The 23,013-nt window shown below is 43.1% G+C and overlaps 2 protein-coding genes across 2 annotated transcripts; one reads left to right on the top strand and one right to left on the bottom strand.

The window, feature by feature from the left end:
• Positions 1-4,645: 4,645 nt before the first annotated feature.
• LOC133912248 (uncharacterized) lies at positions 4,646-13,448 on the bottom strand. Its single transcript, XM_062354895.1, has 6 exons — positions 12,916-13,448; positions 10,947-11,138; positions 10,619-10,858; positions 9,717-9,934; positions 5,828-6,079; positions 4,646-5,248 (listed from the first exon to the last, which is right to left on the bottom strand). Exons 1-6 carry the CDS (start codon positions 13,325-13,327, stop codon positions 4,970-4,972), a joined length of 1,593 nt encoding a protein of 530 aa, XP_062210879.1. The 5' UTR covers positions 13,328-13,448; the 3' UTR covers positions 4,646-4,969.
• Positions 13,449-18,132: 4,684 nt separating this feature from the next.
• LOC133912247 (protein disulfide isomerase-like 5-1) lies at positions 18,133-21,361 on the top strand. The gene is made up of 4 exons (XM_062354894.1): positions 18,133-18,368; positions 18,878-18,936; positions 19,039-19,214; positions 20,985-21,361. The coding sequence occupies exons 1-4, from the start codon at positions 18,231-18,233 to the stop codon at positions 21,065-21,067; spliced, it is 456 nt and encodes a 151-aa protein (XP_062210878.1). The 5' UTR covers positions 18,133-18,230; the 3' UTR covers positions 21,068-21,361.
• The last annotated feature ends 1,652 nt before the right edge of the window (positions 21,362-23,013 follow it).

The raw sequence follows: 23,013 nt of genomic DNA, 5'->3' as shown, positions 1-23,013 counted from the left end.
CTTGTAATATATTTTCAATTATTCGCTCTTTATTAAGCATTGTTGTGATGACGTATGTTGGAAAGACGTGTGTTCTAATCTTTGGTACAAAACACATACCGCGACTACCTGAATGGTATTCTGGTTAATCATTACAGTTGTGATTATGGAAATAATCGACTTAATTATTAATTAGAATACTATTTTGATGGTTCCTAACAATGGAGAATGGTATCTCCAAACCTATGCGTATAAGTGTCGGACACTTGTACATCTGGTTGATGCGGAGTTTCAAAATAGGTCTCGAGGTTCAAGAGATGACCATTAGCATTGTAGGTAACCGTTTGAGAGATGGTGTGTACTGAGAGGTATACTCTCTCAGGGAAGACCAAGTCTAGAGGATGTACCTGTACGATATTGTGTAAAGAGGTTAGTATCTTATGTTGCTTCTGCAATAGAAGAATAAGGAGATGGTTGGGGAAGATGCAAGGTGAGGGGTACACAGAGGAGTGTGATGAGGATGTCAATCTGGATGGTGCACATTAATTGGATTATTCGACTGAACCGATCGGTGAGACAGACGAGGGGAAATGAATCACTTCTCTAATTGAATAGATGGAGCAGGATGGTCTTGAGGCTGACAAATCTCATAAGTATGACATGTCAGATGATGAGGACAATGCCCTGTTGTTGTGGACTGGAACAATCCCAACTTTAACAAACTTATGGTGAATAAGGGGAATCAGATGCACTAGTAGTATACGCAGAATGAGATGATCGATGGTGCTAGGTATCATATCAGTCAGGCCATGAAAGATGATGTGGCTCAATAGGTGGTATAGTTTTGATGGTAGTTTTATGTTGTTAAGTCAAGCAAGAAGGAATATGATATGAAGTGCTTAAAGGATGGTTGCCCATGGCGAGTGCATAACTTCAAGGGGAAGTGAGTTGAGTATTAGGATGTGTCAATTGTGATGGATCACACTTGCACAATGGACGAATTTGAGTCCAGCCACATGAACATCTCCTCAGCCTTTGTCACTAATGTGATGTATGCTCAGATTGTAAACAAGCTGAATTATGAACCAGTGTCCATAATCAGGACAATTGAGGAGGAGTACAAGTACAATATCAGCTACAACAAGCCATGTGGACGAAGAGGAAAGCAATTGAGATGAGGTTCGGGACGTACGAACAGACATATGAAAACCTTCCACACTTGCTACAGACCATTGCACGAAGAATCCCAGGGACGTATTACGACATTGATAAGTACATATTGCTATCGAAACTTGGCAAGTATGTCATGAAGCATTGCTTCTTCACATTAGGACCATGTATCAAAGCTTTCGAGTATTATCGACTTATCCTTTGTATCAACGGTACTTCCCTTACTAGCATGTACAAGGGACATCTCCTGACTGATATTGGGGTTGATGGGAACAACTAAATGTTACCGTTGACCTTTGCTTTTGTAGAGAGTGAGAGCACCAGCAGTTGGTATTGATTCATGTACTGTGCCAGGATGATAATCGTAGGTGCTCGGCCGAATGCATGCCTTATACATGACCAGGATGCAGGGATGCTCAAGGCTACTCAAGATATGCAGAATGGAACGGATGATGGTGTGATGGGACATGTGCAGTCAAATCTACAGAGTAAGTGGTGCATAAGGGATTTGGGTGCAAACTTATTCCGTCAATTCAAAACAAGAACCTCATGAACATGTTCAAGAAGCAATGCGGTCTGAACCAAAAGCAGAAGTTTTATGCTCTTTGGAAGGCATTGGATGAGCTGATAAAAAAGCAAACACAGGAGCGTGCACGGAGGCCCGTGAGAGGACCGGAGGATGAACCAGTACCTCTTGAGTCCCTGTCAATGGACAATGAAGCTGGCATAACGCGGAGAACCAGGTCATCTACCAGGTCATTTAGCGAATGGATTGAGAATTAGCTAAAGGAGAAATGAGATTTGCTCTATGACACAAACGGGGCTAGGTACGACATTAGACTGCAAATTTAACAAAGGTTTACAACGGAGGAGTAGGACCACGAGGTGTAGGAGGAGCATCCCTATTGTGACACAGGTATGTGCACCATGGATCGATGCATACAGAAGGATCCTCTAGATATATTACAAGAGGACTTGACATATTCTCCACCTCTCTCTGTAAGTCAAAGATTTGGTCTCGTATGTGGTGGACGTAATCTTGGATATGCTGTAGAATCGAAAGATCGATCCATCTCGTGTACTAGCAGTTGTCAGAGTCGTCGTCGAAGGCCTACAAAAATGTGAATGTCATAATGTATAATATTTTTAAAAAATGATACAGACGGTCATGGTGATATAGTTCCCACCCTACTAAGAGAATATCGGAAGAATCGACATCCTCCATAAATGCTCCCATCGTACATCTGAACGACGCAATCGTATTCATAGGAGCACTTGGGCCATGGTTCATTCGAATGCTCGTAAATCCTTAGGTGACTTGGAGGACGAAAATCACTCATACCTGGAAAGGGAAGTTACAGAGAGGCTTCTCGTGCTCAGTTGGACCAAACGAACCCTCCCATCTATCATCTACCTCTACACCCCCTTCTTCCTCACCCCTTCCGTCCGTACCCTCCATTGATCATTGTGGCTTTAGTTTCTAGATACATGAGCCTTTTATAAATACGTTGTAGCAACATACAACTTTTTTACCGTGGCGTAATATTATCGTCAGATTTGTGTTACCCGCACATATGCAACCATGATAATAAAACATATACTCTATTTTCAGACTAGCCTTTTCAGAATTAGCCTTTTCATTAGTAGCCTTTTTAGAGTAACCTTTTTTAGACCTAGGCTTTTCAAAAGTAGTCTTTTCAAACCTAGTTTTTTTATAAGTAACATTTTCAGATGTAGGCTTTTCAGAATTAGGCTATTCAGAAGTGGCCTTTTTAGTTGATATGATTACACCTTACTGCAAAATGAACTGCTTTCCAGGGCCGATTTCTATAAATTTAGTTCATGCACCAGCAAACATCCGTTGTATAAATAGATGATCTCATGCCCACATGTAGAACCAAACCACTAGCCTCAACCTCCATAACTCCGATAAAAATGGCATACGATCCTTTCCTCCAAGAAATACATATCGGATACTAAGCTTGATGGGGTCGAAGTGCCCATGTGCTGGTGTGGAGACATTTGTAGGGTGATGAAGTCCTCTGAGTTCTCCTACAACTACGGAAGAAGGTTCTTCATATGCTGCAACTAAAAGTATGATCCACCCCAGGGAAGCACCAATGTTGGCTCTCATCGCTCGGTAATAATATTGCCAAACTATTCCAAAAATAACTAAGATTTACCACTTGACATTTGGGTCTCCATTGCAATCGTGCGCCACCACTATGTGACTTCTTACAGTAGCTGAATATTGAGCAGTTGGAAGCGGATGTGTTTCTCCTCCACACTGAGCACCGCACCGCTTGGAAATGCTTTCATGAGATGGAAGCCAACAAGAGGAGGGAGGCTATATGCAAGCGCATTCAAAAGGAGCAGCCGAAGATGAGGGAGGAGTATAACCGCATGATGGCGAAGGCCCGTGAGGCAGAGAGGGAGAGGAAGCGAGAGAGGGCATGTCAGGCGCGTGATGCAAGACCCGAAGCGATGAAGAAGTGAAAGTACCTCCGTTGCACTCAGTAGACTAAATGTTGTAATCATGTTATTTACATTTTCTAAGGTATGTTAGTTTTAAATGTGATACTTATTTAGGTCATAATGATCTTGTACCGTATATGCCAACGCCTGTGCACATCGCAGTTCCCATTAAAATCACCTTGTTTAACTTTTCGTTTCCATCAAATCCAAGTATCCAAAATATCGCACAAATATCTAATAGCACTGGACGATTTGATAAAAAAAAAGTTGCGGCACACATACACCTATTCTGCCGCAAATTAAATCAATTTGACCAAAGCAAGGTGTCGCTCGTTCATTGGGCGTTGTGCCCGTTCAATGGGTGAGACAAAGGTGTCGCCTGTTCACCGGGTGATAGCAAGGTTTCGCCTGATGACCGGCGACATATGTCACTCATTGAATTTTTTATTCTTTGGCACTCAAGGCCCATAAAGTGTCACTCGTTTATCGGACGACACCTTGATCTCGCTCGATGAATGGACGATGATAGCTTATTATTATAATTTTTATAAGAGGCAATTACTTATGTACTACTGATAAAACTCACAAATCATCGTGTATATATGACACGTGAAATCACGTTAGTCACTGACGTGTGAAGCTTAATGGTATATCAGAGATTTAAGTTTTAGTCAGTGATATGTGAGGAATTATAATTTTTTAGAATGATCATGTAATTTTGTAAATATTAAAAATATAAAAAATTCCTTCATAGACGACCAACAAATTCCTCTAAAAAAGGACAGAAAGACGAACAGCAAATTCAGCGCCGCCGTCTCCGGCCAGCTGGGAGGTGCTCCGGCTGCCATCACTGGACACTGACCCAGGTTAACCGTTTCATAAATGTGTCTGACATCCTTGACGAAGCAGTACATAATGGCAGGAACAGGAAGCCACTTCTGCGCAGCTTTGACTGAGAGCGCGGTTCAACCACAGCGTTCGCATCACAGAGCAAGCAAATGTGCAAAAAGAAGCAGGCAAATGAGCAAAAAGAAGTCTATAGACGGCGTCACATTATCAAAGGTTAATCAAATGTGAATACTGGGCTATACTAAATGCGCACCGAGTAGGTGTTGGGCCCAATTTTGACGAGCTGTACATCAAAGTGAACCGGCACATCCAGTGCAAGTGCAGCCTCCTACTATCCAGAGCTTTGCCTACTTCTTGCGCAAAAGGAGCAGCTCAGGCCACCTGCTGTAGGTATCGTCCCATGATCAGCGAAGAAAAGCCCGTCTTCCTGTGAGGTATTGTGTTATGTAGTAGTAATGTCTCGTATCTATACTGCTGATCCTGAAGCTGAGCGTGATCAGGCCAAGCTTGGTTTTTCTTGTTCCTGCTCTGTAACATTGTCTGGTAGTGTTGTTTCTTCGGCGAGCTCTGAGGCCACTTCACTGGATTCTGGTACGGGGTTGATAGGTCCCTGGGGGATGCCGAAGAGGGTGGAGAATATCTGCCGGTGGCATTCGTCACAAAAGCAGAAGTACGAGAAGTGGCCTTCGTCGAGAAGCTTGTGCACTGTGGCTCCTGGAACCACCCGCCGGACGAATTCGGCCACGGATGGCGAGACCACTCGATCATCCATTCCCTGTTAGATATGAAAGGTTAGTGCTTCAGGAAGACCTCAGCAACCTGAGTGTGCAAGGCATATAATCTGAGGAGACGATGAACCACCAAGCAACATAAGCAGTTTGTGTCCAATGACAACACACAGAACTAATTTCTGTATGATAGGGTCCATTTTCAGCTGGTTCTTATGCTAGTTTGAGATTTGCTTTCAGTATTTACAGAACCAATTCTCGGTGCTAACTGCTGTCTACACTTATGCATCAAGCTTCCTGAATTATGCAAAACAAAGAGTATCTGTATCCCAACTACATTTAACTACTGATGCAATTTTTCACCTGTGCTGTTGAAGTTGTTGAAGTCATCTAATGGGGTAATCTCCAGACGTCTATATCAATGACAAAAATGAAAAGAAAAAAAATACTGATAAGTCCACACGCTAGGCAGCTACAGAATACTCTCTAAAATATGCCCTTGTGTGCTACCTAACTATGGTTGGAATAACTAGAATTTGTTTTCTTTAGTTTCTACTGACTGCTGCCATGAACAAGTCAAATTTATTCCAAATCTTCGAATCACCTATAGAGAACAGAGTACAGACCTGCCATATATGTATTGGGCCCAGAAATCCCACCCACTCTCGTTCAACCTGATTGAATAGAGACTTGATCAACTCAAAAAAGCCCTGATCCTCTTTCTTCTGCATTTGAATGTCAGACAAGCTGAAACCCCAGTCAGATACTTGCAGCACAGCTTCCTCTACAAATGGCCGTGCATCTCCCTGGCGCACAGACTCTGCAACATCCCTTTCCCAGAATGCCTTGAACACAGGACCTTCCAGTAAAGTTTTGTCCTGAGTAATGCACATAATGTTGGCACTTGGCATGAGAAAGGCCAATGTTCACAGTCCATCAATGGGATGACTACTAAGGATTCTTAAATTAGCATCAAGCAGCCATGGACAAATAAACAACAAGCACGTCCAGGCAGCAATGCTGAGGATGTTGATGTCATTTGTGGAACGGATGGCGCAAGCATTGTAGTACATGGCAAAATAACAGATGTTGGGGAGTAGAGAGCACTTGTAGCGCGGGCATTAAAATCAATGGCATAACAGTGTAAAAATGACAGGCCACTTAAGAGAGAAAGCACATTTCCTATATCCATACGAGTTAAAATGGTTATTAAACTAGTTTATTAGCATTTTAATTAGACTTAAGATCATTGGATAGTGAATATAATTTTTTTTAATAAACATTGATGTTCCTAAATTTTCTGTTGAGATTAAAAAAGAATATGTGTTTTTCTAACTACCATCCAGTGCCAATTCTTCTATGTATCATTGTCCGAGGTACAAGATAGAAGGTTTATTCGTTTTGAAATCTCGGGACCCGTGGAGACGAAAAACCTAGATGATATAATAAGAGCATGGATGGTACAACAAATAATCATATGCCATTTCTCTATAGTTCTACAACAGCATCTCAAGTTAGCTGTCATGGGTCAAGATCCGGCCCATGGTCCAATAAGACCGGCTGACCCAAAAGCCCACTCATGGGTACTGCTCATGGACGTACCACATGTACTGTAGCAGCACTGGTTCACACCATTTCTTGACCGTTAAGTAGATTAGGGTTTTCCATAACTTTTTAAATTATAATAGATTACTTAAGGACCAAGTTAGTCTCTTTATATAAAGAGAGATAAATCATCAATAAAGAGATAAGTAAGAATTAAAAAGAAAACCCTTCTTATTGCGTCTAGACGCCTGGCACTTGACCAACCCTCGCCTTCTCTCTCACGCTGCCAGCTCCTTGCGCCCAAAACCCTAGCCGCCGGCGACCTCCGTGGTCGCCATCCCCCTCCTCTCCTCCTTACAATAAACAACCACCATTAAATCTGGTATCAGAGACCACTCCGACCGCCAACCTCAGATGCATGTACCAACAAGGATGATCTGCAACAAGCTGCTTCACTGCCGACAACCATCATCCTGCAAGATGCCATCGTCCCATCAGCAGCAGCTTCATCAGAGGTCACGACCAACACTTCTCAACGACCACCGGCAGATGAACACTCCTGCAACATCGCCTACACGCCGAGTTCCCTCTACGCTAGTCTTCCACCCTATCTCGACGCCAGACGATGCTGGCCATGTCTCCCTAGGTGTGACCGACGACGACTCCTCCACCAGCATCGACGCTGTCCTCCACGACATTTTCTCCGACACGCATGACATCATCTCATCTGCTTCTCCAGAATCTACGGAGGATGTGACAGAAGACTTCCTTTCCGTAGGTTCCACTGTACCATATGTTCTCTCCCATGACCAAAAAAATTTCTCTGCAAATGGTCATATCACGCACAACGAAGAACATGTTATTATGGCAGCCCCTAGTGTTTAGGAAGAACATATGACCGCTACACAAGATTTTGTGGTGTCCACGGTTACGACGTCCCTCACTGAGGCTTATGGCACTTCAACAGCTGTGGACTCTCGTTTGCCACCTGCGACCGACTTGGAGATCACGCCTGGGGCAGGAGGCCCTAGGGCATCTCCAAATGCCGATCCCACAGGACTGTCGCCAATCAAGCGCCTCACTAGAAAGGAGATTATGGAGAGGTGGTATCTTAACCTTTGCCCTCAGTGCGACTAGGGGATTAGCAACAATCATGATTGCAAACACCTCTTCTTCATCGTGACTTCATCAATAATGATCCAGACCGCACGATACCACCATCAGCAGCAGGCCGTGAAGTTGCTGCAGGCAAGGCCAACGACGCCCCTTCCATGGCATGGCGCTCCAAGGTGCAGCTGCAACTGTCTACAATGTTATGAAAATGGGAGCTGCTAGTTCCTCCAACACCCATGACTTCATCAACATCAAGCTGGGCATCGTTACTCCAACATCTGCTTCAAGTTGCGAGAATGCCTTTATTGTCACTTGTCATGTTCTTGCGTACACCAGTGGCCACACCAATACAAGGTCGATTGATCCTGGTGGAACATGATGTGACTGTCACCAACACCAACACCTCCATCTCTGCCACGACCTATCTGGAGACCACAATTGCTAGCCCTCTATTGCATCAAGCAGCCATCAATGTTCGGGAGGAACGCCTAGCTGCTTTTCACAGGAAGGACAACGTGATCATCACCACCGATGACATTGCTCAGGAGGAGCGCGTAGCGTATCTTCAAGGGGCAAATTCGAGTGGTGTTGCTAATGCCTCGATATTCATGACAGGACTGTTTGCCACATCTACAGTCGACAAGTTGGTTGGCGTCCCCATTGGCAACCATGATGCAGTAGGAGATCAGAATTGCACGGGCTTTACCTTCATTAGCGGGAACTCTAACGACGACGACCCTGTATTGTGTGACCTGTCAGGTGACCACGAGGATTGCCTTCATAGGGTAGGGGGTGCAACATACAATTCCAGACCTCCATCGTCCAGATAGTCAGCACCGCATCATCCTTCATTTTCAGGATCTTCATCGCTCTTAGGATGGTCCTTGTCGCCTACCTGTTTACCACGTTTCCATGAGAACCAGGAGGATCGTGTGTTGCGTGCATGATCCCCAATACTCTTGCCCAGCATTTGATGGACTTCCAGTGCATAACAGATATCAACATCTAGAAGGTACACCTTAACTCTGTCATGCAGGAATTCAACAGCAGGCACAACAATGATGTACGTGGATTTCAACATCTCCAGCACAACACATGATGTCGTCATGACACGTCTTCATCACACTCATCGCCGAGTCTACCTCCTTCACATACATCAATGGCGATGCAATCGTCTACGTGCTCCTTCGACTCCAGGCCACCGACGCCATCATCAATACAAGACGAATGGAGTTCTTCATCAACCATCTTCGGCCCTACCTCGTCACGCTAGGGAGCCGCATGGGAGTAGAACTCATTCTTCAGCATAGAGCTTCCTCAAGCTTACCTTGCAGAGCTTTCCACAATTAGCAGCTCGAGTACAAGCTGCAAGTGAATGGGGAGAGAGATGTCATGGGTCAAGATCTAGCCCATGGCCCAATAAGACTGGGCAGCCCAAAAGCCCACTCACGGGTACTGTTCACAGGCGTACCATGGGTACTGTAGCACCATTGGGTCTATGCCATTCCTTGATCGTTAAGTAGATTAGGGTTTTTCAGAACTTTTCGAATTATAATAGATTACTTAAGGGTCAAATTAGCCTCCTTATATAAAGAGAGGCAAATCATCAATAAAGAGATAAGCAAGAATTAAAAGGGAAACCCTTCTTCTTGCGTCCAGACACTTGACACCTGGCCGACCATCGTCCTCTCTCTCTCACACCGCTGGCTCCTTGCGCCCAAAACCCTAGCCGCCGCTCACCATAGCCACCGGCAACCTCCGTGGTCACCATCCCCCTCCTCTCCTCCTTACAATAAACAACCACCATTACATTAGCATTGGCATCTTATGATATACATAACAATAATATCATCATACCTTCTTCCCCAATGACAGTGACAACCAACTCTCGGGCTGTCCTTGCTTTCCAGAAAGGAAGCTTCGGTGATAAAAGAGGGGTAGTAGTGATGGAAACCTCCGAGCTAAAATGTGCATTAGTTTCCGTTTAGTTGACCAGCTATCCCATGTTTTACGCCTCTCATCCTTGCTCATCCTGGAGTCGTATGGATTTGTCATAGGTGCGAACATTGCTACACCTGGATTTAGGGCAATACATTATATATATGATGAATTCAATCAAAACTGTAGAGCATCAGCATCACTTATGTATTCAATAAGCATGTAACGTTTATCTTCTTGAAAACAATGGAAAAAAATGTTTTTTTCCTGAAAGAACTATATATTAAGATTAAGTGGTAAGGCGTGAAGCTAAAACAATAATTACTATGTCTTGTCCAAAACAAGGTTTCAAACAAGGAATAGGCATATGGTCCTTTCAATTAGAAGCATAACCAAATACACTTGTACTTAATGGATAAACACTATAGAAGTATCATTACACAAATTTAGATGGTGCTGAGTCATCTGGTTCAACAGAGAACGTGCATTTCATTCTCATTGAGACAAAAAGATGATAGTTAGCATTACAAGTATCTTAAATACTGCTTATCCTCATAAGTCGTTTAGTAACAAACTTATGAAGATCTAAGGTATGGATGACATTGGTTTTAAGTCATAAGCATTTCTGTAATTAAGTCTTTAAAAATTCATAAGTGTAAGCAAGGTATGACATTACATATCCACAGGCTGAAAAAATGGCCCTGTCGTGATAGTGTCAAAACAATTGCAACCAAATTTTAAAAGGAGTGCCTATAAACAACAGGACAAAACTATAAGTTTGCTAATCCTAAGAAATATAGAAAAGAATCTGAGGTAGGTACCAGCTACTCGGTCAGGAATGTAACGAAGAGCACTCCAAGCATGCATCCCACCTCCAGAATAGCCCACAACCCAGAACTTATCCGAAATACCAAGAGCATTAGCCAGATGGAGCATGTCCAGAGCAGAAGAATTGAGATCTCGGCCTGGGTGAGGATCACTTTCACCAAAACCAGGAAGATCATAGGTCACGAGTCGCGCCCCAAATTCCTCAAGAAGGGATGCATTGATTCCAGGGATTCCTGCATGGGTAAGAAGAATGTTGATCAAATACATAGCATGGTGATACCAATACTATAATCCACAAACAATGTTAACAATCAATCCTACCTGCCAACCTTGATGAAAGAAAAGAATGAGGAGCAATCAGTGAAAATCTTGCCCTGTCAGATGACACTCCTTGTTCTTCATAAGCTAGATGCCGTCCATCAGGAAGTTGGATTCTGTTAGCATTTGGGGGACTAATGTAAAGTTTCTTCGGGCGCTCTACTGGAGTTTCATCGCCACTCCCTGTGCCTAAAACTGCACGGAAAATACTACCATTAATCAAGCAGTCAAACCAGTGCACCGATTCCTACATGGAAAAAACTGTTCTGTTGATCAATGGACCATGGTGCACCGACAAAATAGTTGTGCAATGCATAACAAGTCAATCTGGTATAACCGTTTGCAGTGGCACTGCTGGATAGATACTCTACGTGCAATGCATTGAGCTCGCATACAAACAACTGGAAGGACATAAGTTTATAACATGAGATTAACAAGAATGAAGTCGCCATAAATTCAAAATATTTTTTCCTGGAATATAAAGCAACACCTAATAATTCTCAAGCAAGATGCTTTGGTTCACAACGAAACCAAAATGCTCACAAAATATCCATTAGAAATCACTGACAGAGTCAATCTGCTAAAAATAAACAGATTTTTTTTTTCAAACTAAAAATAAGCAGACTTGGTTGACTTAATAGTACTCCCTCCGTTTGTGTTTATTTGGCAAATTTGACCATGGCTCGGAAACCAAGGCATCCATTCAGTTTACATGGAGGGACGAAAATGCCCTTGCTTTAAAAAAATGCTACAAGCCCGGGAGCAGTGGAGCGAAATTTGTCCTGACGCCAAAACGGAAGTCTCTGGCCCTGCTGAAATTCAAAATAGAGTATGGGATACTTCTCGCTGCACTAAAGTGTTTTCCTATGAGCTTCAGTACATGGCAAATGCCAATTAGGGATACTCCTACAGTCCTACATGAAGCTAACTCCCTAACTTAATGGTTGTCCTTGACTTCAATGTTTGTCCAGAAGGATGCTACTAGGGTGGTCCTCTTCATATCTGCTTGGTATTTTAGACATGATGATCAAAATGTCTTTTGGAAATGACTTTTGGATCATATGATCGCTAGAATGTCTGGTACTTTTGCTTAAAAGTTTGTCTCATCAGGTGTAGCTATTAGTACTACTGCTAGAACTTCCGAAAACATGAGTCTATCAATCTATGTAAATGTGCACTCATCTCTGTATATAAGTTTTTTGGTGTACGTATTAGCACTACTTGATCAACTAAGAAGTAGTAGGTCCTTGTAAAAATTAGTGTTGATCTCTCTTTATCTGTTTCAGCCCCTCCTTTATTTGTTTCTGGAGTATTTTAACAAAGACTGCTCATATTATTTTTACATGATACGGACAGATGGGCAGATGGGCACTACTGTCAAGCTGAATCTGGTCCACATTGGGGGCAATATTGGAAATGATTTCTCCGGAAAAATAAATTGACAAGTATTTGCAAATAAAAAAAAAGGGTCAAAGTTGCCAAGTAAACGCAAACGGGGGAGTACAACAATTGACTAGTCACAACATAAGCTATTGTGCTGACTCATCAATTCATACAGAAACTCATAATACACATAAACCATCGTCTCATGTTGTGCCTTTCTCGCGTCAATACAATGTCGCCAAGAAAACTACGCATGGATCCAACACTCTGAGAATGTGTGGTCTGTTTCAACAAACACCACACAGCAACATACAGAAAGAGAAATCTGCTCACAGATGAGAGAGGTTGAATCCGAAATTCAAAAATAAAACCCACAGTACAAACTGAAACACACGTTCATTCCCAATTTTCCATAGTCAGTTAGATCCATCCCCTCAAATGAACAAATGCCGCAGGAAACGTGCATAGCATTTTGCGGGACGCCACGAACCCCGTTACATGCTCAGTTCTGGAGGCAGAGACACGCGTGCACGGCAGCACGGGTGTTCCTGACATAGAGAGTAGAGGCGGATGCGAGATAAGCGGTTACCTAGGAGCGTGACGAATGCGACTGCGGCGACGACGAGCCAGCACCTCACGGGGTCGCGCTCCTCGGGGAGGTACTCGTTCATGAAGCTGAGGCGCTTCCCCGCCGCCGCCGCCCGCCGCCGTAGGCGCCGAGCGAGCTCGCTGTCCTCGGCGCTGGCGAGGCTCTGCGCGGCGATGTCCCACAGCCCCCGGCCCAGCACCAGCAGCATCTCCGCCGTCGACTCCGCGAACCCCCTAACCTGTTGCGCCCATCCCTCCTCCTCCCTCCCCTCCTCTTCCCCGAGCCACCCGGCCCCCACCGCCGCAACTTTCGCCGCCGGCGCGGCCACACCCGCGCCGGGGAGGGGCACGCCAGTTTCTCCCGCTAGCGTGGCCAACTCCTCGTGCCACGTCATCGTCGCCGCCGCCGACATCTCGCCGCCGCAGCGCCGATCGATCGGCTTCGTTTGTACGTGTTCCCGTGCAAGAGAAGTTTAGAGAGCGAGGGGGAGGAGTGGGAGACTGGGAGCTAGAAATGGAGGCGAAATGACGAATTAAATCGTTTCGCTGACTGGTGGGTCCCGCTATGCTGTGTGGGTAGGAGTTTCAGTGGGTCTTCTGGTGGTGGTTCTGGGGTTGCTTTCTTCCCCACGAGCGTCCACGGATTTAGGCCGTAGGATGTGAGGGGAAGGTACGGCGGCTGGCAACTGCCGTTAATGGACGGTCAGATTGACAGAGATGGTCTATGGGTACCATTGAATTTGTACCAACGAAGGCGTAGTCATGTACCATTGAATTTGTACCAACAGAGATGGTCTACTATGCACGCTGTAGGAGTGATCCTAAAAATTCAAAAAAGAAGTGGTCCCATTTTGCAGCTACATTCACCAGTGAGTGAACTTAAGAGACTACTGTTTGCAAGAGTCAGAACAGAACTGTTTACTAGTAATATTTGAAATTTGTCCAGTACAATTATTTGTTTTGCTTTTGTAAACTGTAAAGACTGAGCAACATAAAAATGTTATTTACATTGGTAGTGTAAAGGATTTTCTTAACTACAGAAAAAATTATTAAAAATAAAGATGAACATTTCAAAAAAAAAATCAGTTTTCTTGATGATAACATAAGCATATGGATATGGTTTTTAGTGTTATTGGTTTAACAACTTATGATTGCGTTCTTTCTTCAAAGTGAGGGTTTTCTCTTTGAAGTGAGTTGTAAAGCTTTACTAGAAAAGTCTATACATATTCATTGATTTTTATATTCCAGCCTTTTTTCCTTTGGTGTGAAGATTAGTATGAGTTACTACTCGAACATGTAACAGGTCTTTAAACGAATAATTCAAGTGTAATCGTCTACTTTCACATTTCTTTGCCTAAAGTTGTTTTCTAACACGAGATTGCCCATTTTCGTTGCGTGAAGATACTAAAAGTATTGTTATTGTTCTTGTGACCTATTGACAACATGTAGCGTGGATGGTTACCTACAATGTAGAGAAATAAAGAAGAGCTACATCAAAGTGCAATATGAAAATTATAATAGAAATATATTTGCCACTAAGAAGAAATGGGGCTCTATAAAACAGAGATGAAACTTCCAGGATAAGTCTTTTAAAAAAAAACTATGACGACCTTCTATAAAATAAAGACACGAAAAATAGCATGCGCGTGTCACATAGAATTTTAAAAACCCTCAACAAGTTATACACTAGATTGCATTCTATAGATGATGAGGGATGTGAATACACATCTCCATTTCAAAATATTACTTATAAAATATAACATAAAATCAGCATGATATTCAAAGTGTTGAAGCGGGAGATGTTTAATTGCTTATGAAAGAGAATAATGCCATTTCCAACCTTCCAAGCCTATGTGTAAAAGTCACGCGTTGCTCTAGCACAAGTGAGACGGCGGCGCAAGCCGACGAGCAACGGGTGGGCCGGGCTGGTGGAGACCGACCGGCGACCGCCCCAGGCGGCCCCGCCATCTCGCTCGAACCCCCGGATATCCCCATCTGCCGCTGCCACGGAGCCCCCACCCGCGACGCGGCCGCAAACAGCCACGCGTGCGTACCGGTTACGCTTCGGGCAGGCGGGTGGGTGGGCGCCCACCGCCCCTGTGGCTGCCCTCGAGGCGGGATCCGGTGCGCCTACCCACGCAGCGAGCAGGGCGTTTTTTATTGCTGGATCTTGTAATGGACGGTGGGGCCCGTGGGATGCGCGGCTACCCTTTTGCTGCGTTTGGGATTTATTGAGCACTGGAGCAGGATCTGCAATTCTGCATGGAGCAGTACTAGTGTAGTATTGCTAGCTGCTTTAACATTGGATAGGTGGCGGGTTAACATCAGCGGCTGCGTGATTGATTAATTGTCCGGCCTCCGGCGTGACCGAGGGGGCAGAGCCGTGGATCTAGCCAGATACTAAGGATCTGTTTGGCAGAGCTTCTCCTGATTCAAATTCTTTAAAGAAATTGATTCTCTGAGGAAGTGATTCTGTGGCTGAAAATGATTCTTAATGATTCTATAGGATAAACTCTATGAATCAGAAGAATCAGCGTGATCAGCTCCTCAGGAGAAGCTACTTTTTTCAACTCCTCAGCTTCTAGTTCATTTCAGTGAATCAGGAGAAGTGATTCACTCAGGGAGCTAAAACCAAATTCTGTCGTTTGGCAGAGCTCCTCCAGATTCAGCTCAGAAGCTGAATCTGGAGCTCTGCCAAACGAGCCCTAACTCGTAAGCATTCTGCAGAGTGCAAGTTGAGTGACGATGCTTCATCTGTTGTATGCCTCAGCTTGAAAATAAACGCAATCCATACAACGCTGACACGGGAAAGAGACATGGTCTGATGTCTGCTGTTACACTTTTTTGCACGTTTATTTCATATTCAGAAGCTAAAATAAAGTTTATCTTAGCAAAAGGTCGGAGAAGAAAGTTGCCCAAGTTATCAATAAAAAAATGAATCGTGAATCATTGCCATGTGCCACCCAAAAAAAAAGAGAATCCGGACAACCAGCATAAATTGCTAAGAAAGAGACTTCATGGGTTTCAGCTTCCAAGCAACGTCGATGGGATCATATATGACGCCGAGCTGGAATTTGGATGGCCACAATGGTCTATGGCACTGAAAGGAAGATACTAAAAGAATGGCAACATGGGCATCGTTATCTCGGTTCGTGTTACAGTACATTCCTGCTTCTCGAAACAAGAGGTGAGCTGTGCAGGACAAGTGGAAAGATTCAGAGCATGCATCCAGGAATCCCGAGAACCCTTTTCATGATAAGATGATGGGCCTGGGTATGGACCATAATGATTCTTACATCATCTCTAATTATATTTCTTTCATTTCATTTTTTATGATTTTTTTCTTTATTTTTTTTATTTTTTTCATCTTTAACGGTATTAGAAGAGATTTGTGGAGAAAAAATATCGTCTTTGAGAAAATGGTCTTAAGAATTTTTTTATAATAAAAATTATAAAGAAAAACTGTTGAAATGCTGAAGGTAACGAAAATCTCTTCGAAAAAAATCGTTAAAAAATTCCCAAAGAAATGGTCAAAGGACCTGGACGAGGTGGTGACGAGCCATGACTCGATGAGGAGCTGGACTCTTTTTAATTTCGTGGAAAGAGACGGAGTAGATGCCGGTCCAATGAAGTCATCAATCGGGACAAGGCGATTATCCGAAAGGCAGCACAACCACCTCGGCGAACTGCGCGGCGTCGAACGTGCCCCTGCGCTGGATGGTTGACCAAAAGCCGGGAGGTGCAAGGCGTGATGGAACATGCCCATGCATGTGCTGGGTGGCAAAAAGCCCCAACGGTTTTTGATTCTTCCATGATCTTCTGGAGCGCGGGTGCTTGTGGTGGTTGATGGTTAATCAGTGCTCTAATCAAGGGGCATGCACGATCAATGAGCGCTTAAGAACGTGTCTGCAGTTTGGCACGAAGGGATCATCTAGCTCAACCTTCTAGCACAGTTAACGAAAATTAAGAGGGGGAAGGCGTCCGTTCAACATGGACGAAGTGAAGTGAACCATGGGCTGAGAAAGTGGTATGAATTGGAGCAGGCATCGTTGCATGCCAGGCGCCCAGCTGGCAGTCAACAACAGCTCTGGCTCATCTTTTCTTTTCTTCCTTTCTTCTCTTTGCCCACTCCCTCACAAAAGTCGGTGATTACGGGAGCCGAACAGGGGCCAAGATAAATTGTACTACGGTGGTGCACATGCATTACGGTGGAGAAAAATTGTTACTGACACACTCATAATTACCATATAATACATTGAAGTTGTAATGTTGCACCACCATCACCATCATTTTGGCGCAAGCTACGCCACTAGAGCCGTACCAGGCGACCGACAGGAGAATCGGAGATCGAGCCGATTGATTCACTGTGGCTGACTGGAGGGGAATATGCCCCCCTGCGGCCCTGCTCTGCTCGTTCGGTCGACTCGCTGGCAGAGCATCGAGGGAGGAGGCGCGTTCTCGCAAGGCCGCCATGCTGCATCATCGGGATGGGATCTCGCGAACGAACAGCGCCGCGTTTTGATCGGAGCGGAGACAGCGAGAGGCGCCAACAAGTACAGACACACAGCAATACGTGTCGTTCTCGCGCACCGGTGTCTGTTACCAATAGTCGGCACAAACCATCGAGGTGTTTTGGTGCCCGCATCTCCCCCATCCCGCTCAGCTAAAATCCGACCAAAGAATCTATTTTGTTATCTAGATTCACTGTTATAGTCTGGTTCAAAAATGAAAACATACAATCTTATCTTGTTTGAGAGTAAAACTTCACTTAGGATCTAACTCGATAGATACAGAGTCTAAATCTGCTTATATAGATATATTCACTTATCTATATTACAAAATCATCTTTTTACAAGTAATATATTATAAATTTAACTTAGTATATCCGTTTATACGACTACAGATTCAATCAATTAAATAAAAATTTAATTTAATCTGTTCAGATAGATATAATAATCTAATAATACTTCTTTTTAACAAATATAATATAATTTAATCTATTTTTTTAAACTACTTATATAACGCAGCTCTACAAACCTGGTGCATGAAACAAACGCACCCCAAAAGTTGCCTCGTGCAAAGACATGTGAACCGGGCTGCACCCAGCAAGACACGGCGGAACCCAAACTGGGCTGCACCCACCAAGAGACGGCGGAGGCCCATAAGACAAGGCTCCACAGGCTAAAAGCACATATCTTCTTGCCCAGACCGGCCCAACCGAATATTAATTACATCGAGTCGTCCACCCTCGCACGCACCCCCACCTGCTTCCCCTTTCCCTCTCCTCGCCGTCCGTCGCCGCGCTCCGTGCGAGCAATGGATCCAGTTACTACCCGCCGCCGCAGACGCCTCCCGATCCACCTCCTGGTGGTGGTCCTCACCGTCCTTCTGGCCCTATCCGTGCGGTCTGGCGCCGAGGTTATCACCCTCACCGAGGAGACCTTCTCCGACAAGGTACTACTCCTGCCCCCTCTTCTCCCCTCCTTATCGTCGGAGATGGTTCCAGAGCCTTGGCACGCCTGTACTCTGTGTGTGCTGCGCTGGTCGACCCAACCAACGGCGACTCGTGTGGTACTCTCGTTGTTGGGATGCACTAATACTGCGCAGATCGGCGTGCTTAGTCATGGAGCTCTGGCAGTCGTATGCCAAATTGTTCAATGGATTCACCTTCACGATTGCACAATTGTTAAGTTGCCACTCGGTGTTACTAAACGGATGGATCACAACCTAGGCAGTCCTCTTACCTGATTGATACAGACGGCGTATGAGGTCAAATCTGTTCTAGTTAGTTACTACTTTATTGAGGATATCATTGCCTACAGCCTTACATTCTGCATAACTTTGAGAAGCAAAGGCCAGTGTGTGCTATCTTTTCACATGCAAATTCAAGCCGTTTTGTTGATGCTTGTATGTTAGTTTTGGTTAAGTGAGTTTGATTGCGAGAAAATTTCTCTATTGTGTAGATAAAGGAGAAGGACACGGTATGGTTTGTGCAATTTTGCGTCCCCTGGTGTAAACACTGGTAAGGCCTACATCTAGAGGCTAGATGAATGTTGGCTTCTTATTTAGTAGAATTTTGTTGGCTGCCATGAAGCCGATTTGTTAAACACATGTCATTTTGCAGCAAGAACCTTGGGACACGTTGGGAGGACCTGGGAAAGGTTATGGAAGGTGAGGATGCAATTGAGGTGGGGCAAGTCGACTGTGGTGTTAGCAAACCAGTATGCTCGAAGGTGGATATTCATTCCTACCCAACATTCAAGGTGTTTTATGAAGGCGAAGAAGTAGCAAAATATAAAGGTATACCTTGCTTCACCGGTTCACCCTACTTTTTTGCAGAAGGTCCAACTTAAACCATTTTTGGGTCTTCTAGTTTTGGCCCAATTCCTTGATAATTTTGGACCATAGGTTGTAGTCTATCCCCCCTATGGGCATTTACGGATTATGGTCTGTGCAGCTAAACTAGTAGGATTCGATATTGACATTTTAAACCATGTTTATATGGAATAAGTGCTCACTTCCGTGAAGATTCTACTTTTAGATCAGTAGGTTACCTCTTCTATGAAGATTTGTTTAATTCAATAATCATGGCCTGGATACTGCTAGGTATCTACTAACTTCTAGCAGAGGCGATAACAACGTATAGCTGAATGATGGGAAGAACTTTTGATATTTCATAAATCAGTAAATTTTGTGCTTATTGGTCATTTAATCATGCTTATTTATTATTAATTTAAATGGATATCACTTAATGTTGGTGAACTCTTTGGAGCCATTACATGTTATTTAAACTATGCTGTTGAAGTTGTTGCTTACTAGCTGCTTGTGTAGTTAGTTTTTAATTTCTACTAAGGGAAAAATGTAAAAAAAACCCAAAAGTCATTTGGATTTTGACTCCCCCCCCCCCCCAAAAAGTTGTTTTGTTGCAAAAAAAACCCAAAAGTTTGACTTTGTTGCAACCACCCCCCCCCCCCCTAAAAAATAAAAAAATCACAAAAAATTCTAAAAAAAATTAGAGACAATTCTAAGACCTTCTGTGAAATATGTTTTCAAAAATAATGCCCTTTGCATCATATTTCATGGAGAGGAAGTTTGGGGAAAAAAGAAAAATATGCAGCTCATTTATTAACTCATGTTATTTTAACTTTGTCATGTCTACCATTATTTTTCATATACAAATAATTATTTAAGTAAACTAATAAAAGTGGTTTTACTAATTTTGGGGGTGTTATGGATTAGTTATGAATTAATCTATCTGCAACACATTTACTCAATCCTGCACGTTACAATAACTATTTCAAGATTTCATGTATTTTTACAAGATAGAGGATCATGTAAGAATACTAAAAAAATTTGTTTCATGATTTTTGGATTAGTAAATAATTAACTATGCATTTAACTCGAATTAATAAATGAGCTGCACGTTTTTCTTTTTTTTTAAACTTACTCTCCATAAAATATGATGCAAAGGATATTATTTTTGAAAACAAATTTCACAAAAGGTCTTAGAATTGTCTCTAGTTTTTTTAAAAAAAAATTGTGATTTTTTAAATTTTTTTTGAATTTTTGGGAGTGTTTTTGCAACAAAACTAAACCTTTGGGGGGTTTTTTGCAACAAAACAACCTTTGGGGGGAAAGTCAAAATCCAAGTGACTTTTGGGAGGGTTTTTGCATTTTTCCCTTCTACTAATGAATTCATATCCTATGGACCATGCCACCAAAGCTGAATATATGCAACAGTCGTCTTGTATTGCTATTTATCACTCAAAACACTAAAAAAATGATGTGTATTTTCTGATAGTAGCAATCACCTGCTCACTTATATTTAATAATTCATTGCTTCTTTCTTTTTCTTATTTTTGTTTAGTACAATTTCAACAACTGAAAAAAATGTGATTGACAATATAACATATTTTTCTGTTTCTTCCCTACTGTAGTTTCTACTTGTCTTAGTATCTTTTTGCTTGTCACTGTGCTTTTCCATGTAAATATTCCTCTCCGTTTAGTTTTCTGCCAGTATTATGTATTACCATCTCACACGGCAAACTGGATTCGCCTATGCCACTGCAGGACCTAGGGATGTGGAATCACTGAAGAATTTTGTATTGAACGAAGCTGATAAGGCGAATGAGGTGAAACTTCAAGCTGATTGAGGCAGAGCTGTAGGCCAGGGCATTGCGCATAGACAAGGAACACTGCGGTTGAAACTTTCTGATCTATTTGACCTTGTATTGTACCCTGGCATTAGATATTTGATAACATGGTAATGTGCCAGTTCCAAGAAGATATTTTGTACGTTGAGTTTTCCTACTCACGAAGGCCAGCGAGTCCAAATGTGTTCATGAAAGTTGTACTCCATACAAAGGGCTTGCAGTTACACTGGTTGTTATACTAAACAGGTTGTCGATCTATGATTTCATCTAGAAAGAAAAGGGTAAGTTCATTCATCCCTGATTGCTGCTGGATTCACAATATTTACTCGAGTATTCTATTTAACAAATCGCACGGACGGTATTCGCAGTCAATGTTCGAAACACCAGACTATCTGTAAGCCTGTCTAATCCGTCATTGCAACACCGCTACGACGGAACAAAAGGTGGCGACGTGATGATTTTTACTGCCCCTGGTAGATGTGTCCTTTGAAACGTCTCACAAAAACAAATTTTGGAGAGCATGATGATATACACAGCCTGCGCTAGCTATGGCAACAATAGGCAACGACACCTCAAACGTGGATAACGTAAGTTGACGCTAAGCAATATACTCGATAACATGAGTATCCATACACCTTGACACATCGAGGTCCAGTGCCACTCCAAAAAAGGAAAAAAAACATCGAGGCCCAATGCTTGGTCTGTGCCATAATAAAAACAAGCAATAGCAAATTGGCAATGGCCTAACCAAACGAGCTGGTAGGGGAAGTTGAGCTGAAAAATCAACCCAATCATTTTTCTCAAATCCGAAACCAAACGAGCGGAAACTGTTTAAACGAAATTATACAGAGCGCATTGCCGGCAGGGTCCTGCAAGAGCAATGGCCTTAAACACTAAGGGTGCGTTTTGTTGAAGGACGAGTTTGTATGAGATATGGTTATTTATGATTTTTTGGCTGAGATGATCTAATTTTCTGTTTGGTTAGGATGTATGGGATGAGTTAGTTTTCTGTTTGATTGGTGGGAAAAGAATAGATAGGATGAGCCAATTTCTGTTTAGTTGGTGAAATTAGAGTAAATAGGATGATTCATTCATATTTATAGCACATCACATGAGAAGAATATTGGTGATTTTTTTCTAATTTTTAGAAATTTATTTGAGGCATTAAAAATTGCTAGAAGTTACGAAAGTAGACTTTTTTGAGAATTTTAATTAAATATTGACTCAACTTTTTTGATCAAACTAATTAAAACAGATTGCAAGTGAGCTCTAGTTTACTCATAAAAACGTTTATAATTTTTTAATCACTCATATACTCAAAGATAAAATAGAGAGTTAAATAAAAAATACGAACTCATACCTACAACAAACTAACAAAAACTTGGATGAGCTTGTCTGACCGATTTCACCGGACGGAGCCATCCGGCATAACGAGCGAATATTCTCATGTTGGATGGCCCCATCGAGCTCCTGTCCATCAACCAAACAGCATAAAAATTGGATGGCCAGCTCCCAGATAGCTCCGTCCAGCCAACCAAATGCACGCTAAGATTACCAAGATACATCAAAGGGAGACACTGGCATAACTAGACATGTTCAAATGTCGGGCCGAATCGGGTTTTAAGTCAGGCTTTGGAAAGCTTGATAGGAAACCTGTTGGCCTGAGCCCGGCCCAAACCCAACATCGGGATAGGTTGCTACGCCCGAGCTCAAGTTTTTTTTGGTCGGGTAGGGTTTTTCAGGTTTTTCGGGTTTCGGGTCTGTTTTGAAGCCCGAGCCTAGCCTGGTTGGAACTGCGGACATATATTTTGAAGCCTGAGTCCAGCCTGTGCACTGATCGAGTCGAGTTCATCGGGTTGGATTGCCCATGAACAGGCCTAGATATAACCATTAAAGGCCTCATTTCTTCTTTGCAGCAGCCTTGGTCACCTTGGCACCGGTCGGAT

This window comes from Phragmites australis, chromosome 3 (genome assembly GCF_958298935.1).
Source record: "Phragmites australis chromosome 3, lpPhrAust1.1, whole genome shotgun sequence".
In the NCBI taxonomy this organism is placed as follows: Eukaryota; Viridiplantae; Streptophyta; class Magnoliopsida; order Poales; family Poaceae; genus Phragmites; species Phragmites australis.
This window is presented reverse-complemented; position numbering and strand designations above follow the sequence as displayed.

What these genes read in the sequence shown, in the direction of transcription:
- LOC133912248 (XM_062354895.1), bottom strand. Translation starts at nt 13,327, where the DNA reads ATGTCGGCGGCGGCGACGATGACGTGGCACGAGGAGTTGGCCACGCTA. An exon ending in CGCATTCGTCACGCTCCTAG is followed by an intron (nt 11,139 to 12,915) that starts GTAACCGCTTAT and finishes TTTTCCGTGCAG; the next exon opens with TTTTAGGCACAGGGAGTGGC. An exon ending in GCCCAATACATATATGGCAG is followed by an intron (nt 5,249 to 5,827) that starts GTCTGTACTCTG and finishes CATATCTAACAG; the next exon opens with GGAATGGATGATCGAGTGGT.
- LOC133912247 (XM_062354894.1), top strand. Translation starts at nt 18,231, where the DNA reads ATGGATCCAGTTACTACCCGCCGCCGCAGACGCCTCCCGATCCACCTC. An exon ending in AGGAGACCTTCTCCGACAAG is followed by an intron (nt 18,369 to 18,877) that starts GTACTACTCCTG and finishes TCTATTGTGTAG; the next exon opens with ATAAAGGAGAAGGACACGGT. An exon ending in AGAAGTAGCAAAATATAAAG is followed by an intron (nt 19,215 to 20,984) that starts GTATACCTTGCT and finishes ATGCCACTGCAG; the next exon opens with GACCTAGGGATGTGGAATCA.